The following is an 18,998-nucleotide window of genomic DNA, read 5'->3' on the forward strand; positions in this document are numbered from 1 at the left end:
ATCCTACCAAACCGATTTTAAAATATCAAAAACTGTTCGAAAGATATTAGTTGGGAATGGTACTGATTAAGTTTAGGTGGAAATCTACCGAGCCGTTTTCTTGTAATTAACTGTTGAAAAAAAAATTTAAGCCGATTTTCATGGAAATTTTTTTGGCGATATACATCATGGTCTTATAGAACTTACTGTAATATTACGGCCTAACGACAAGTAGTTTAATTTTAAAAATTCGTCAAAGTTTGCTAAAATTATTATCGTTTTTTTTAAAAGTAGGATTAATGAAGTATATTATTTACATTTTTTTTTGATTAAGTCGATTATTTACACATTTCGGGAAGTTCATGTAACTTGCCTCAAGGCTAAATACCAAACCAACTAGTTTATACAAATACCGTAAAATTAATTATGAATTTAACTAAATTTAACACCACCTTAAATCAGGCTAAGAATTTTGACATTTGCATATTTCAGCCAGCATGAAGTTGGCGACGAAATAGAAGTTAGACGTCAAGTTGAAATGTATTGGATTCATAACTTTGACAGCTAAAACCTGTCAAGATCATTATTATCACAGCCAAACAAGTATTATTATTATTATATTGTCTAATACCAAGATGATAGCCTTTATCTTAGACAATATATTACGTTAAAATACAATATATCTTGTTCCCTCATAGCAAATATTGCAGAAAAAACGAAATATATCTGTCAATTCCAAGACAGTATGAAGTATTTTGGTTTAGTATTATAACATCAGAAGTGTTTCAATTTTATTTCATTTACTGAACCTTCTATTTGTTGTTTGTTGAGTTTTAGTTAGCTTCCACTGAATTAAGGTTAAGATCGAAACCAAACCTAATAATGTATACAACGTAACCCTAACAAAAATAATGAATAAAATGTAACCCTATGCGTAAAACGTAAGCCTAAATTATTTTTTAAAACAAAATTATAACTAAAACATTGTATAAAATCTAAGCTAGACTAAAATGATCTTTGAATGAAAAGAATCCTAAAACATAACCCTAGCCTATAATGTAAAAATTAAAATAAGAACTAAATAGGCGCGTAATCAAAAAGCCAAAGCGAATAAACTTGAACGGACATAAAAAAATAAACACAAAAAGAATGAATCATAACGAAAAGCTAAAAAATATTAAATATGAAACAAGCCTACTTAATAAAAAACAATACGCCGACACAACGCTGATATAAAAATGAACAAAATGGCCGACGCGCTCTTGACATCTGAAATGCTTGACAGCTTGATATCAGTCTTCGCCGGCAACTTCATGCTGGCTGAATTATGCAAAGTCTTAGCTTGATTTAATGCCTCCTCTAAATTTAACTTTAGTCGTCTGACATTAGAAGCAAAGGGTATGTTTTTAGGTTTTTAGAGAGACAAGACATTCTTCTAAAATTTAGAATCTAACTTCACAACAGTTCTCTATGCATCAACTGTCAACACCAAAAACGACCTTTTCAATTTTTTTAACTTCCCTAAAGAGAAGTTTATGTTTTCATAAAATAAGCCGATTCCCTAATTTTATGTTTTCTCGACGTTTCAAGCCATTCTGAATCGAATGAGACCATATTTAGAAAAAGTATGTGTGTGTGTGTGTATGTTATCAGATTTTTTGCGGTCAAGCGACCTTTTCTCAAAAACGGCTTGACCAATTGCAAAAATTTAAAAGCCATTCGATGAATTTCGATGAGGACTATTATTTGTCAGTTTTGTGCGATGATCGGCCAAGCTGTTTCTTTATAAATAGCAGAAAAGTGAAAAATTTTTCAGCCCACAATTCTGAATCGATTTTGAAAATTCAAGCACCGTTCGAAAGATATTGGTTTGGAATCGTGCTGATTAGTTTGTGATATACAGTTTATATGTAAAATACGCCTGATGGTACAGCAATTAATTGACTTTTCATAGTTTTTACTACCAAGAAAGAAGAATTAGATAGTGTTGCTATAACAACCGTACAATTAGCCTCATAGAAAAAAAATACAAAAAAAGAGTGCAAAAAAGAGTTGTAAAATATGTCATTTAAGTAAAATAAATACATGTAACAATTTTGAATAATGTTACTTTTTAATATTGTAACACTCGTGATCCACACATTTTTTAATGTCTATTATTATACATATTTATATAATAAATTGTAAATTATATATTAATAATAGCATTAAAAATATGTATAGTATTTAAAAACAATAATGTAATTAAATAATGTCATACTTCAAATACGACATGATCGGTTTGTCATTGTAATTAGCATTTAGGACTTGAACCTTCACTAGACAAATGAAGTAATTGCTGAATAATAATAATTCTATAATATTCATTCACACAGCGGATTAATAACGCTTAAACAAATATTGTTTTCACAATTTCACTCATCATGTAATAATTGTGTTTGAAGAACTTCATGTAATTAAAATTAACATACATTCATTGACTGTTTGTTTTTTTTTTTCACTTTTTCGCTGGCGATACAGTCTCATTCTTTGAGTGGCTGTAATATCCATCTTGCCTAGAAAATTTATTTCTAAAAATATATAGTAACCACGAATAATACAAATTATTTCAATAAATTTCCGTTTCTTACATGGCACGGATTTTTCATTTGTTTTTTTATTTTCGCTATAATTATTTACTGAAGACGGGATAAATTATTCTACCAATTCAAAGATGTTTTATTAAATCAAGATTTTTACTAGGACCAGGGCTGGATAAAAATTTTTTTGGGCATTGCACTCATTACGGCACGAATCATTGGCACTCGACTCGGCCGTAACGCTCTTCCGTTGTATTTGCACAGTTTTACACCCTAGTCGCGCCTAAAGGAGTTTTACTAAGAATATTGAATAATTGAAAAACAAAAATAGTAATGTTTTGAATAAAACAAAAAGAAAATAGCATTTGTACTATGTATTTATATTATTAAACAATTACATACAAGTCACTGGTTAGGAGTAACAACCATAGTTGTAACTGAAATATATATTAAATAAATTGCATTTAATATCCTGTGTATCAATATAGGTTGTGTAATGGATAAGGATTATTAGGTCGGGCTGTTTCCAGACTGATTCAACAGTTTTGTTGACTTTTTAATTCCAGTTTGTTCTCTAGTATGTCTTCTTTCATGTCGCATTAATATAGGTTTTGTTTTGAACGTTTTATTGCATATAGGTCGTTCTTCACTATGCACTGATAAATGCGTTATTAAATTACCTGAATGTGAAAATGTTTTATTGCATATTTTGCACTCATATGGTCGTTCTCCAGTATGTACTGTTTTATGTTGCATTACAGGGTCCGGCACTCGAAGTGTAACCAATTGAAAGAGCCATAAATTCAGTTTGGAAAATCAATTTTACTCGATTCAAAGTACAAAATGTGTAAAAATAATACAAAATTTAAGAACAATATACTTTTGCTCGACATGACCACCTTTTGCTTTGACTATGGCCTTTAGACGGTCCAAAAACAAATCGCATTTGGCCGAACGTGATTTGCAGGTATTTTGGCCCACTGGCGGACAACGGCTTTTTTTAGCGCCTCGAGACTGATGCACCCTTTAGTTCGGACCTTGCTCTCCGAAATGGCCCAAAGAGAAAAATCCATAGGATTCGCGTGTGGTGAATTTGAGAGCCATTGTGCGGACGTTTTGAAGTTCGGAACGGTGTTTTTCAGCCATTCTTGGTTCACTCGAGCTTTATGATACGCTGCCGAGCCCTGTTGAAACGTCCATGGTCTGCCACCGAAATGTTGATCTGCCCATGGCTTCAAAGCAACCTTCAGAATACTTTCCCGATGATATCGCACATTTACCTTGACGCCAGGCTCGATGAAAACGATTGGAGATCGCCCATCTGCGGTTACAGCGGCCCAAACCATTATCTGTGGCTGGTGTTGCCTCCTGGTGGCCAGTCGATGGCTCAAATTCTTGTCTGAACGTTCAGTCAAGTAAACCCTATCGTTTTGAGAGTGTGCGAATTGCTTAATTATGAAAATTTTCTCGTCGGAAAACACAATGTTCGGAAATTTACCACTCTCGGCCAGGCGAAGCAACTCCTTAGCTCTCTGAAGTCTCACTTGCTGCTGCTTCGACGTAAGATCATGTGCCTTTTGGATCTTATAAGGCTTGACCTTGAGATCATTTTTCAGTATGCGGCGGATGCTACGGTCAGATGTATTAAGTTCTTCTGCCATTTAATTGGCACTTCGTCGGGGATTTCGCTCGAGTCGCTTTCTCACTTTTTTGACCATCTCATGTGACATTGCAGTCTTTTGGTGACCACCTCCATGACGTTTTGCGATGCTACCAGTTTCATTGTAACGAGTTATGGTGCGATAAGCGAAAACTTTATTCACTTTAAGGTGTTTGAGCCCTCGAATAATCGCTGGTTGTGATTTTCCAGCTAAATATAATGTAATCACACTGTTACTTTTGAAATCCATTACTGATTTCTTTTTTTTGCGTTCACTGTCGACTATATACTTTCGTACGCTTATAAACAATAGTCTAAACTATCATTTAGCTAACTTACTGACAGTTAGTACACGTGCATCAGCTACGCGAGCTGTTTGAAATTGGTTACACTTCGAGTGCCAGACCCTGTAATATAGGTTTTGTTCTGAATGTTTTATTACATATTTCACATGCATAAGGTCGTTCTTCAGTATGCACTGATAAATGCTCTCTTAAAATACTCGACCGTAAAAATCTTTTATTGCATATGTTGCACTCATGAGGCCTTTCTTCAGTGTGACTGATTTCATGTTGTTTTAAATTATTTTTTGTTTTGAATGTTTTATTGCATGTCTCACTTTCATAAGGTCGTTCTTCACTACACACTGATAAATGTGTTATTAAATTACCTATATTTGAAAATGTTTTATTGCATATTTTGCACTCATTACAGCGTTCTCCAGTATGTACTATTTTATGTTGCATTAATATAGGTTTTGTTCTGAATGTTTTATTACATATTTCACATGCGTGAGGTCGTTCTTCAGTATGCACTGATAAATGCTCTCTTAAAATACTTGGCCGTGAAAATCTTTTATTGCATATGTTGCACTCATGAGGCCTTTCTTCAGTGTGAATCATTTCATGTTGTTTTAAATTATTTTTTCTTTTAAATGTTTTATTGCATATTTTGCACTCATTACGGCGTTCTCCAGAATGGACGGCTTTATGTTGTTTTAACATTTTTTTCATTCTGAATGTTTTATTACATATTTCACATGCGTAAGGACGTTCACCTGTATGCACTGATAAATGCTGTCTTAAATTACTTGACTGTGAAAATCTTTTATTGCATATTTTGCACTCATAAGGCCGTTCTCCAGTATGGATCCTTTCATGTTTTTTTAAGTTACCTTTTTCTACAAATGTTTTACTGCATGATTTACATTTGTATTTCAACTTACTAGTTGTCTTATCTTTTCCTGAAACTTTGTCAAATGTTTTGTTTGTACTATCGACTATCGTACTTGATTCACTGATCTCTTCGTTACATAGGGAAGAATTTTCATCTAATACAGTTTTGTTTGTACTAGTCACGTCATATTGGTCATCAATCGTCTCTTGTTTTATTTCCTCGTCAATTGTAATCTCAGATTTTAGAAATTGCTGCAGACATATATCATCATTATCCGTATACAAATCTGATGTATTTTCATAATCATCAAATTCCTGCTTCACTTGAAGATAATCATCGATCGGTTCCGTTTTAATTGTTTTGTTTGAATTTGTTTCTGCAGACATGTTTGGAGTTTGTAGGTTATAATAAACAAACTGGTGATAAGTTCTTAAAAATTGGGAAGTCTAAGTGTATAATAATATATGTGTTACAATATTTACTAATTCGTTTATTGTTTAATATGATATAATGCTAACACTGACCTTTTTACTAAATTTATCTTCGAATTTAACTTTAATAATTCCATAAACCACTTTGACATTTCTCCTCCATTTTGCTTTTATAAACAACAGATCAAGCTGAAGTTAAACACAAATCAGCTATGTGTTTTTCGGCGGCAAAATTTGAAATCCGAAATTATTATTAGCTCAAACTTTAAATTACAATCTAAAAGTCCATCATTAACAAATAAAAAAACTAATTGGGAATTATTTTCTAAATATATTGATGACAATTTATGCTGCAAAGTACCTCTAAAAAGTACAGATTATGTTGATAATGCAATAGGTATTCTCAATAAAAATATCACTGACGCGGCTCGCAAAACAACACCCACAAATGATATTGTTGAGCGATTTTTCTGTCCACTCGAAGCTAAAAGACTCATAGCCTGTAAGAGAAAACTGCGTAGAAGGTGGTAAAATACTCATTTTCCGGATGACAAAGCTAAACTGAATAAAGCTATAAAGGAACTTAAACAATATTTGTTTGATTTAAAAAATAAACATATGGAGTCCTACTTAAGTGATTTGTCTGTTCATGACCATGACGGGTAGAAGTGGTGATTCGTTTTTGGCAAAGGCAGGCCCAGCCGTTTTGGAGATACCAAGATAAATGTGCAAAAAATTGCAGTTTTTGAGAGAACGAAATATCCGATTTAAATGATTCAAAAACCATTTTGCTTGTATTGACGGAACGATTATTTTTGGGAAAAACAAAAAAATTGTACATTATTTTTTTAATTTTGGAGAACTATATTCTTTGAATATCAAAAATCATTCAAATTTTAATTTTAAGTTTATTTGAGATAGTTCATTTTAACTTTGCTGTTTGGTTTATAAAATTCTTACTATTAGTAATATGAGAACAGATCCTTCATTCTAACTCCCCTTATTAAACTCTGTTTAATTATTTTTCATGTAAACTTTTATAAACGTCATCGTCCAATTCATAAGCTCTTAGATTTTGTCTATTAAATACAAATAATGGAAGTTATAGTATTCATAATATATTTGAAAATATTTAATATTATTTAATTTAACGAACGTGTTCATTCGTTTTCAATTATGTGTAATAAATCCACTCCGAATACTTTTAATCATAAATCTACATATATATAAAAATAAGTCGGGTTTTTCTTCCTGACGAAATAACTCCAGAACGCACGAACTGATTTCGACAATTTTGCATTCGTTGGAAAGGTCTCAGGCTCCGCAAGGTTTATAGCTAAGAAAATTAGGGGTGCATGACATCGTGATTTAATGCAAATTGCTGGAACTTCATGCACCGTAATTAAAAATTCGAGTAATGACATTAGTGAGAATTATCAGAATTATGCTTGGTTAAGTCAACGAGCAATTCTTGCCGCAAAGAATAATGATGTACACGCACTGAATTTTACCATTCAATCAAAAATTGCTGGCGATTTGGTGACATACCAATGATTCCGACTGGTCTTCCGTTTGACTTCAAACGATTTTAATTTCCAGTTCGCCTTGCGTTTGCAATACCAAGTCGCAAAGCCAATCGCTTAGTGTTTGCGGGATAAATTCCAAATAGATTATTTAGAAAATCATTGTTTTTCACATGGGCAGTTATATGTTGCCTGTTCATGAGTTGGGAAACCATCCGCTAATTTCATATGTATCAACGTCAGACCAAGAAACAAAAAATGTGGTTTACCAAAGAGCACTTCAATGAAACGGATAATTTGCGGACACGTATAACTCTTCGATTCAGTATTTACATTTGATTCACTTTCATTTACTTAGAGAAGTTCAACTAAAAAACACATCATTTTTGTAATCGAAATAAATTCATTACTGTTGTGTAATAAAATAAAAATTTTCCTTTTCAAATATAAAACAAACAAAAAATTCTTCATCTTTCTCACGAAACCATCTGGTGGCGAAACGGAGTTCGCCGGGTTTGCTAGTTAATTTATATTTTATTGATTAAGTCGATTATTTACATATATAGATATAAAATTAATATAAATATAATTAATATAAATATAAAATTAAATGGAAATAAACTAACAATTAACATCGATAAAATAAAATACATATATTTCAAACATAGAAAAAATACGAGAACACTAATCTAAATATTAAAGTAAATAATAGAGAAATAGAGGAAGTGGAAAGCATAAAATACTCAGGACTGATAATAAATGAAAAACTGACATGGACAGAACATATAAACAAAATAAAAAGAAAGATAGGAACATTAACAGTGGCTTTAAAAAGGATCCACTCTCTCGGCAAAAAAATAAGATACTAATTCTTAAAACGCAAATGATACCTATAATTTTATATGGAATAACAACATGGAACCAAACAACTAAATCTAACCTAAATGACATACAGAGAATAATGAATAAAGCCACAAAAATAGCATATAATTTTCCACATCTAACACCCACCAAATACTTACAGACAGAAACAAATAATGATTCACTAAATAACATAATTAAAATAGAGACATTCCTTTCATGTCAAAAATCTATGGATTATTATATTATGAAGCACCAAATTCAAAATTACATTTAATTTAAAGATCACATAAATCTGTTATAAAAATATAAATCAATTTGGTCTTTTGGTTTACAAAATAAATATAAAACCTATTGTTGATACAAAAAATTACAATAAATAAAATTATTATTATTATTAACTTCCTGTAGGACAGTTATAGTAATGGGCCAAAAATCAAAAATAAAATTTTTTGCATATCTTCACGTTTTGAAGGTTTTTGAACATTTTGGCATTCGTCCAACGTTTTCGAGCGCACGGTTCAACTGAATTGAATGGTTCAAAAAACATTCGATTCCTATTGATAGGGAGATGCACTGATTAGTTTTTGGCAAAGGCAAGTCCAGCAATTACGGAGATAAAGAGCAAAGAGTGCAGAAAATACAAATCGAGTTTTCAAGAGAACAGAGCATCCGATTTGAATGATAGAAAAAACATTCAATTTGCAATGATTGGGAGAAGAGGTGATTAGTTTTTGGCAAAGGCAGGTTCAGCCATTTCGAAAATACAGAACTAAATATGCAAAAAATGGCAGTTTTGAGAGAACTAAGCGTCCGATTTGAATGATTCAAAGAATTTTCTGCTTGTTTTAACAAAAAAAATTGATTTTGGATAAAAACATTATTTCAAAATTTAAAAAAAATTTTTTTTTTTTTGTATATCGAAATTATTTCATTTTAATTTGGATTTTGACTAAAGTTTTAATACACTTTAAACAAATAATTTCAGTTAATATAATTCTTATAAATATTAGACAAAGTTACAATATTTTTTTAAAATCTATTTAAACACATTTAATATTCCTCGAGCATTTCATTACGGTACAGGAAGTTCCAGCAATTTGCCTTAAGGCACGATGCCATACACCACTAGTTTCTATCAGCAGTCATGTTTCAGTTCCTGATTAGATAAATCCATTATTAAATACTTATAATTATTCTCTGGTGTGTACAAGTATGTGCCTTTCCAAATGATTCGATAGTCTAAATCAGGCATCGGCAACCTACGGCACGCGTGCCAGGCTTGGCACGCGACGGCGTTCTGCATGGCACTCTACAAAATAATCAGGGCAATCGCAAATATATCGAGACGAAGTGATTTTTAAATAAGAAAAAATGTTGAAATATAATTACTTATCTAATGTAGCTCGCTAATGTAATTCAATCTACATTGAAGCACTTAAAGATGAATTTTCCAGATGCAAAGACTTTAAAGCTTATGTGCCTAAATTTTCCTTCCTCATAAAACCAGATTTCATAGATCCATCAATAATACCGTTTGATTTTTCAATTTTTGAGTGGATGAATGTTGATGATTTTGAAATGGAAATTATGGAACTAATATCTTTAGAATTATGGAAAACAAAATTTAAGGAATTACGAAAAAATCAGGAAGACGACTCCATGGAAAATTAAATTGTTGGATGACATTGTCGGAAATATTTAATTGTTTAAAGAAAATTGCATGCGTTATCCTTTCACCTTTTGGTTCCACATATCAATTTTACACCCATTGTAGTATTTTTACACCCATTGTAGTAATTTTACACCCATTGTAGTAATTTTACACCCATTGTAGTAATTTTACACCCATTGTAGTAATTTTACACCCATTGTAGTAATTTTACACCCATTGTAGTAATTTTACACCCATTGTAGTAATTTTACACCCATTGTAGTATTTTTTACAAACATTGTAGTAATTTTACACCCATTGTAGTATTTTTACACCCATTGTAGTAATTTTACACCCATTGTAGTATTTTTACACCCATTGTAGTATTGTTTACAAACATTGTAGTAATTTTACTCCCATTGTAGTATTTTTGCAAACATTGTAGTAATTTTACACCCATTGTAGTAATTTTACACCCATTGTAGTATTTTTACACCCATTGTAGTAATTTTACACCCATTGTAGTATTTTTACACCCATTGTAGTAATTTTACACCCATTGTAGTATTGTTTACGAACATTGTAGTAATTTTACACCCATTGTAGTATTTTTATAAACATTATAATATTTTTACACCCATTGGACTTATGTACATCAAATTATCAGATATTTTATAGAGATTTTAATACTGTGTACATATTTTGTGTAATTTTTTTTGGGTTCAGTACCATGATTTTTAATTTCAGTATGGGAAGTTCTAGCAATTTGAATTAAGGCACGATGCCATGCACCCCACTAGTTAATAAAAATGTTTAAAAGATAAATTTGGTTATAATTCTTCTCCCCCAGAACCTGGTTATATATTTCAGAATTCAGGCTGCACTCTGAATCATATTGATAGAGTGGCTCGGCACACCACAGTTAAAAGCTTGCCGACCCCTGGTCTAAATGCATTGTTGCATATTTTGTAACATCACTAATGTGAATGAACATATGCTTATATAAATGAGTTAATTGTCTGAATATCTTATTGCATATTTTACATTTGTGAGGCCGTTCCCCACAGTGAATTAACATATGTCCTGTCAAGCTATATGAATATATGAATGACTTCTTGCATATCTTACATTTGTGTAGATGGTCACCAATGTGAATTTGCATGATTATTCAAGACACTTGGATCTGTAAATGTCTTATCACATATTTTGCCTAGTGTGAATGATCATATGTCTATTCAAGCTACTCGATTGTGTAAAAGTCTTATCACATATTGTACATTTATTAGGGCGTTCCCCAGTGTGAGTGAGCATATGTCTATTCAAGCTACTCAAGTGTGTAAAAGTCTTATCACATATTGTACATTTGTTGGAACGTTCCTCAGCGTGAATGAGCATATGTCTTTTCAAGCTACTCGATTGTGTAAAAGTCTTATCACATATTGTACATTTATTAGGGCGTTCCCCAGTGTGAGTGAGCATATGTCTATTGAACTTACTCGAGTGTGTAAAAGTCTTATCACATATTGTACATTTGTTAGAACGTTCCTCAGCGTGAATGAGCATATGTCTTTTCAAGCCGCTCAATTGTGCAAAAGCCTTATAACATATTGTACATTTATGAAGAAGTTCCCCAGTGTGAATGAGCATATGTCGTTTCAAGACACTCGATTGTGTAAATGCCTTATCACATATTGTACATTTATTAGGGCGTTCCCCAGTGTGAATGAGCATATCTGGATTCAAATGATATGAATGTATGAACTTCTTACCACATATTCTACAAATATGAGCTCGTTCACCAGTGTGAGTGAGCATATGTCTATTCAAGCTACTCGAGTGTGTAAAAGTTTTATCACATATTGTACATTTGTTAGGACGTTCCTCAGTGTGAATGAGCATATGTCTATTCAAGTCACTCAATTCTGCAAATGCCTTATAACATATTGTACATTTATGAAGAAGTTCCCCAGTGTGAATGAGCATATGTTGTTTCAAATGACTCAATTGAAAAAATGTCTTATCACATACTTCACATTCATTAGGACGTTCCCCAGTGTGAGTTAGCATATGTGGATTCAAATGACTCGATTGTGAGAATGTCTTATCACATATTGTACATTTATTAGAGCGTTCACCAGTGTGAACGAGCATATGTTTACTCAAACTATCCAATCGTAGGAATGTTTTATCACATATTGTACATTTATTAGAGCGTTCCCCTGTATGAATGAGCATATGTTGTTTCAAATTGCATGAATATATAAACTTTTTACCACATATTCTACAAATATGAGCTCGTTCACCAGTGTGACTCAGCATATGTCTATTCAAATTATCCAAATGTTTGAATGTCTTATCACATATTTCACATTTATTAGGGCGTTCCCCAGTATGAATGAGCATATGACGATTCAAATGACTCGAGCTCATAAATGGTTTATCACATTGTTGACATTTATACGGTCTATTGGCAGTATCAGCATGAACATTTTGTTTTTGATTACAAGATTCATTCAAGTGTAAAGTTTGTTCTGTGGCATGAGCGCATATGTGTTGATCTAAATGATATTTTGTAGTAAATGCTTTATCACACTGGGTACATTTGAAATGTTTTTCACCTGTATGAGATTTTAGATGCACTTCTAATGCACTTGCTTCTGGAAAAGTCTTTGAACAAAATACACATTCATGTTCATGCACTACCATATGCTGTTTTGAATTGTACACAGTGGCGGATCCAGCTTCGGCGTCAGGGGGGGGTCATAATTGAAAAGTTTTTATAGTGCTCAATGAGTATGTAACAAATATATATATATATATATATATATATATATATATTTAAAGATTTGCGGGTAAAAAGGTCCATCACCGATATTTCAAAAACAAGTAAAGTTAAGGATTTCTTAACAACAATATTTGAAAGTAGAGGGAAAAATGTACAACCAGCCATCACCCTGATTCTTACGACGTTAAAAAAGCATTTTTACAAAAGATAAATGAAATAAATCTTTATTTCAACTCTGCTGGTGAAAATTTTGGACAAAATAATAAATCAAGATTATATACAGAGTTACCTCTGTAAAAAATGTATCTATAAAATTCATATTTTTCATTGGTTGAATAATGTAGCTATTATTTCGTTAAATCCCTTTAAAATTAAAAATAGTAAATTGGATTGCTTGTCCTCTCGCCGTCTGATTTTACCCCGCCCTTTGGTTTAAACAAAGACCAAGTGACAAATTTTTTATAAACAGCAAAAAAACACATTTTTTTTCACACAAGTGAAAGGGTTTTTTGTTTAATGTATCTTATTGGTTGTTATATTTTTCGTTTAGTTTTCACAATATAATTGCTCAAATTTACTTAGCTTTACCTTATATATGTGTATTTTTTAAAAAAAATCTGCGTCTTTGACGTGAGTCAAAATTTGACCTTTCCTCGACGTTTTTTCGTCTGAACCGATGTTAAAATTTAAAAACTATAAAATGAAACTGGATAAGCGCTTGCGTTGATTAGTTTCTTGAGACAATTGGTCGATCCGTTTCTTTACTATTGGCGGAAACGTGCAAAAATTATCGTCCATGTTTTTGTCAAAAATTCTTAACCGTTTTTTATTTGATTGATATCATTTAGAAATAAATGGTTTCTGTCGAAGATCGGTCAAGTCGTTTCTTTTTCATAATAGATTGTCATTTTTTTGGCAATTTAAGTGAAACTTTGCATGGCGATAGAGTTTCTGCTCTAAATGAGCGTACTAAACTATACGTACTAGCCTGCGACAAGTGGTTTTACTTACTTATGATAATTAAAGTTTGGATTATTTGGCCGCGCTTTTAAAAAATTACCGTGTGTATGTATTCGGCTTCGTATTTCGTATGTGTTCGTTTTCCATCAATGTGTAATATTCAAACCATTTTTTAACTAGTTAGTATTGGTATTTTGCCTTTAGGCAATAAGTTACATAAACTTCCCGAAATGTGTTAATAATCGACTTAATCAGTAAAAAATAAATTAATTTATGAGGGATTCAAGTATTCCCAGTAGATTTACAATATCACACTTAATTGAAAAGGAAGACGTTAACTCGGAGTATTTTCTAAAGGCAAATTTTCAAAATTCAATAATTTTTATAATTGAACCAGTTGCCGTAGGATTTTAATGGTTTAGCATGTTCATTAATACTCTATCGATATACCAAGTAAATCGTCTAATTTTAATTTTAACAAACGTCAAAAAAACTACTCATTTTCTCAAACTTTGATGAATTTTCAAAATTAAACTACTTGTCGTAAGGCCGTAAAATTTCAAATAAGTTGTATAAGATCATGATATATATCATCAAAAAAAGTTTCATAAAAATCGGCTCAAATATTTTTTTCAACGACGAAATACAAGCAAACGGTTCGGTAGATTTTCACCTAAAACTAATCAGTTTCATTCCCAACTAATATCCAATGGTTTTTAAATTTCTGAAATCGGTTCAGACGTTTTTGAGCAATCGTCGATGAAAGGTCTAATATTGACAAATGCCAAAAAAACGATACTAATTTTTGCAAACTTTGACGAATTTTTTAAAGCTAAACGAGTTGTCGTGGGGCCGTAATATTTTTGTATGATCTAGAAGACTATGGTATCTACCATCAAAACAAATTTTCAACACTTTATTACAAGAAAACGGCCAGGCCGATCTCTACCAACAACTCATCAGCACGATTCCCAATTAGTATCTTTCGAACGGTTTTTGAATTTTCAAAATCGATTCAGAACTGCGGGGTAAAACGTGGACGAAAATTGTTTCACTTTTCTGCTATTTACAAAGAAACGACTTGGCTGATCGTCACGCAAAATTGATAAACGCTAGTCGAAAGGCTTTTAAATTTTTGAAATTGGTCCAGCCGTTTTTGAGAAAACGCCGATTTTCGGCAAAAAATCTGTTCACACACACTCCTTCCAACTTCCTTCGGGAAGTCAAAAGTAACTACTATATTTGAAAAAAAAAATTTGCAATAGTTTCCCACTTCTAAATGGTTTACAGCGATTAGGTATACTTCTTTAAATCAGTCATTATTAACTTCCCGTAGGGTAGTTATAGTAATGGGCCGAAAATCTAAAATGATTTTTTTTGCATTTCTCGACGTTTTGATGGTTTCTAAACACTTTGGCATACCTCAGAAAAAATTGATGTGTGTGTGTGTTTTGTATGTCGTCAATTTTTCGTACATGTTTTCGGGCGCACGGATCAACCGATTTGAATAGTTCAAAAAACATTCGATTCTTATTGATAGGGAGATGTGCTGATTAGTTTTTCGCAAAGACAGGTCCAGCAATTATGGAGATACGGAGTAAAGAGTGCAGAAAATACAAATCGAGTTTTTGAGAGAACGGAGTATCCGATTTGAATGATCTAAAAAACATTGAGTTTGTAATGATTGTGAGATGAGGTGATTAGTTTTTGGCAATAGCAGGTCCGGCAATTTCGAAGATACTGGGCTAAATGTGCAAAAAATGGCAGTGTTTGAGAGAACTGAGCGGCCGATTTGTATGATTCAAAGAACTTTCTGCTTGTTTTGACAAAATAGTTGCTTTTGAAAAAAATTGGCCTAATTTTTTTTTTTAAAACTTTTTTTTGTATATCGAAAATAATTCAGATTTTAATTTTAATACTGACTAAAGTTTAAAACTTATATACTTTAAATAAGTAGTTTTAACTTTGCAATTCAGTTTATGTAATTCTTATAAATATCAGACATTGTTACAATATTTATAATAATCTATTTGAAAACATTTGATATTTCTCGAACATTTCGTTACGGTACGGGAAGTTTCAGTAATTTGTTCTTAAGGCAGGATGCCATACACCACTAGTTAACTTCCCGTAGGGTAAGTTATAGTAATCGTCCAAAAATCGAAATCAAAAATTTTTACATTTCTCGACGTTTTAAAGGTTTCTGAACATTTTGGCATACTTCAGAAAAAATGGATGTGTGTGTGTGTGTGTGTTTTGTATGTCCGCTTTTTTTCGTCCACGTTTTCGGGCGCACGGATCAACCGATTTGAATGGTTTAAAAAACATTCGATTCCTATTGATAGGGAGATGTGCTGATTAGTTTTTGGCAAAGGCAGGTCCAGCCGTTACGGAGATATGGAGCAAAGAGTGCAGAAAATAGAAAGCGAGTTTTCGAGGGAACGGATCAACCGATTTGAATGGTTTAAAAAACATTCGATTCCTATTGATAGGGAGATGTGCTGGTTAGTTTTTGGCAAAGGTAGGCCCAGCGGTTCCGGAAATACAGAGCTAAATGTTAAAAAAATGGCAGTTTTTGAGAGAACTAAGTGTCCGATTTAAATGACTTAAAGAACTGTCTGCTTGTTTCAACAAAATAAATGATTTTGGAAAAAAAAATTTTTTGTTTCTAATTTTTCTTTCAAAAAAGTTTTTTTGTAATTTTGGATTAAAAATTCAAAAAATCACGCAAGCTAAGCACAGTCTAAGCGCCACTCTGATACAAATGTTTACCCAAGTGCGTTTAGACTGTTTATGTATGGGGCACTTTTCCAATTTTGTGAAAATTATTGAAAAATGTGAAAATGCCGCCAAGCTAAGCACAGTATAAGTGAAAATGTCGCACAGAATTATTAACTTCCCGAAGGAGAAGTTTATGTTTTCATCAAAAAATCCGATTCGCTAATTTTATGTTTTCTCGACGATTCGAGCCATTCTGAATCGAATGAGACCAAATTTGGAAAAAGTATGTGTGTGTGTGTGTGTGTGTGTGTGTATGTGTGTGTGTGTGTGTGTGTGTGAACATATTTTTTGCCGTAAATCGACGTTTTCTCCAAAACGGCTGGACCGATTTCAAAAATTTAAAAGCCATTTGATGTATCTCGATGAGGACTATCGTCTCTGAGTTTTGTGCGGCGATCGGCCGGGCCGTTTCTTTGTAAATTGCAGAAAAGTGAAAAATTTTTCGCCCACGTTTTAGCCCGCAATTCTGAATCGATTCTGAAAATTCAAAAACCATTCGATAGATTTTGGTTGAGAATCGTGCTGATTAGTTTTTGGTAAAGATCGGCCGGGCCGTTTTCTTGTAATAACGTTTTTAAAAAAAAAAATTCGACGATTTTTATGATTTTTTTTTTGACGGTAGATACCATAGTTTTCTAGGTCATACTAAAATATTACGGCCCTACGACAACTCGTTTAGCTTTAAAAATTCGTCAAAGTTTGCAAAAATTGGTATAGTTTTTTTGACATTTGTCAAAATTAGACTTTTGATCGACGTTTTCTCAAAAGCGCCTGAACCGATTTCAGAAATTTAAAAGTCATTTGATGTATTTCGGTGAGGACCATCGTTTGTCAGTTTTGTGCGACGATCTGCCAAGCCGTTTCTTTGCAATTTGAAAAAAAGTGTTAAACTTTTCGTCCATATTTAAGCTCATCCTACCGAACCGATTTTAAAAAATCAAAAATTGTTCGAAAGATATTAGTTAGGAATGGTACTGATTAATTTTAGGTGAAAATCTACCGAGCCGTTTTCTTGTAATTAACTGTTGAAAAAAAGTGTTAAATTTTCGTCCACATTTAAGCTCATCCTACCGAACCGATTTTAAAAAATCAAAAATTGTTCGAAAGATATTAGTTAGGAATGGTACTGATTAATTTTAGGTGAAAATCTACCGAGCCGTTTTCTTGTAATTAACTGTTGAAAAAAAGTGTTAAATTTTCGTCCACATTTAAGCTCATCCTACCGAACCGATTTTAAAAAATCAAAAATTGTTCGAAAGATATTAGTTAGGAATGGTACTGATTAATTTTAGGTGAAAATCTACCGAGCCGTTTTCTTGTAATTAACTGTTGTAAAAAAGTGTTAAATTTTCGTCCACATTTAAGCTCATCCTACCGAACCGATTTTAAAAAATCAAAAACAGTTCGAAAGATATCATTTGGGAATGATGCTGATTGATTTTAGGTGAAAATCTACCGAGCCGTTTTCTTGTAATTAAATGTTGAAAAAAAGTGTTAAATTTTCGTCCACATTTAAGCTCATCCTACCGAACCGATTTTGAAAAATCAAAAACTGTTCGAAAGATATTAGATGGGAATGGTACTGATTAATTTTAGGTGAAAATCTACCGAGCCGTTTTCTTGTAATGAACTGTTGAAAAAAAAAATTAAGCCGATTTTCATGGAACTTTTTTTGGCGATATACATCATGGTCTTATAGAACTTACTGCAATATTACGGCATTACGACAAGTAGTTTAATTTTAAAAATTCGTCAAACTTTGCTAAATTTATTATCGTTTTTTTTTAAAGTAGGATTGATGAAGTATATTATTTACACATTTTTTTGATCAAGTCGATTATTTACACATATCGGGAAGTTCATGTAATTTGCCTCAAGGCTAAATACCAAACCAACTAGTTTGCAAATGCGTTTAGACTGTGACTATGCGGGAGCACTTTTTCAATTTTGTGCAAATTAGGCAACTATTTTTTTTTTGAAATTTGATTCGAAATGAAATGACGATTGTTAATGTTCTGGAGATGATAAATTGATTTATTTATAATTAACTTTCCGTAGGGTAAGTTATAGTAATCGCACAAAAATCGAAAATGAAAATTTTTATATATCTTTACGTTTCAAAGGTGATGTATATGTGTGTATGTGTGTGTGCGTGTGCGTGCATTTGTGTGTGTTCAGATACAAATTTTCGTCGACGATTTCGGGAACCGGGATGAAGCAATTTGAATAATTCAAAAAACATTCGATTCGTATTGATAAGGAGACGTGCTGATTAGTTTTTGTCAAAGGCAGGTCCGTTCCAAAGATATGGGGCAAAAAGGGCCAAAAACGGTAACTCAGTTTTTAAGAGAACGGAGCGTCCGATTTGTATAATTCAAAAAACATTTTACTTGTATTAACAAAATGAAGATTTGATCAAGTTTTCATGAAGATAGGTCTAGCGGTTTCGGAGATCTAGTAAAAAAAATAAAAAAAAAAATAACATTTGGCGGTCAACAATAATCATTAGACATTAGACATATGCACATCAAATTATCAGATATTTTATAGAGATTTTAACAATAAGTATACATTTTGTTAACATTCCTATGGTTAGACAGCGACGCGGC

The 18,998-nt window shown here is 32.2% G+C and overlaps 2 protein-coding genes across 2 annotated transcripts; both read right to left on the reverse strand.

Moving 5' to 3' along the window:
- Positions 1–4,604: 4,604 nt before the first annotated feature.
- LOC113369314 (zinc finger protein 471-like) lies at positions 4,605–5,780 on the reverse strand. The gene is made up of 2 exons (XM_026610095.1): positions 5,393–5,780; positions 4,605–4,888 (listed from the first exon to the last, which is right to left on the reverse strand). Exons 1-2 carry the CDS (start codon positions 5,778–5,780, stop codon positions 4,605–4,607), a joined length of 672 nt encoding a protein of 223 aa, XP_026465880.1.
- Positions 5,781–11,060: 5,280 nt separating this feature from the next.
- Positions 11,061–12,569, reverse strand: LOC113369315 (zinc finger protein 836-like). Its single transcript, XM_026610096.1, has one exon. The coding sequence runs from the start codon at positions 12,567–12,569 to the stop codon at positions 11,061–11,063; it is 1,509 nt and encodes a 502-aa protein (XP_026465881.1).
- Positions 12,570–18,998: the final 6,429 nt, after the last annotated feature.

This window comes from Ctenocephalides felis, unplaced genomic scaffold (genome assembly GCF_003426905.1).
Source record: "Ctenocephalides felis isolate EL2017-DRISC unplaced genomic scaffold, ASM342690v1 CF-g0.4_SCAFFOLD_01224, whole genome shotgun sequence".
Taxonomy (NCBI): Eukaryota; Metazoa; Arthropoda; class Insecta; order Siphonaptera; family Pulicidae; genus Ctenocephalides; species Ctenocephalides felis.

Excerpts from the sequence above, each read along its gene's own strand:
- LOC113369315 (XM_026610096.1), bottom strand. The coding sequence starts at position 12,569 with ATGGTAGTGCATGAACATGAATGTGTATTTTGTTCAAAGACTTTTCCA.
- LOC113369314 (XM_026610095.1), bottom strand. The coding sequence starts at position 5,780 with ATGTCTGCAGAAACAAATTCAAACAAAACAATTAAAACGGAACCGATC. Across the intron at positions 4,889-5,392 it reads TAAAACATTTGTAGAAAAAG|GTAATTTAATAACACATTTA; the intron begins GTAACTTAAAAA and ends TTTCAAATATAG.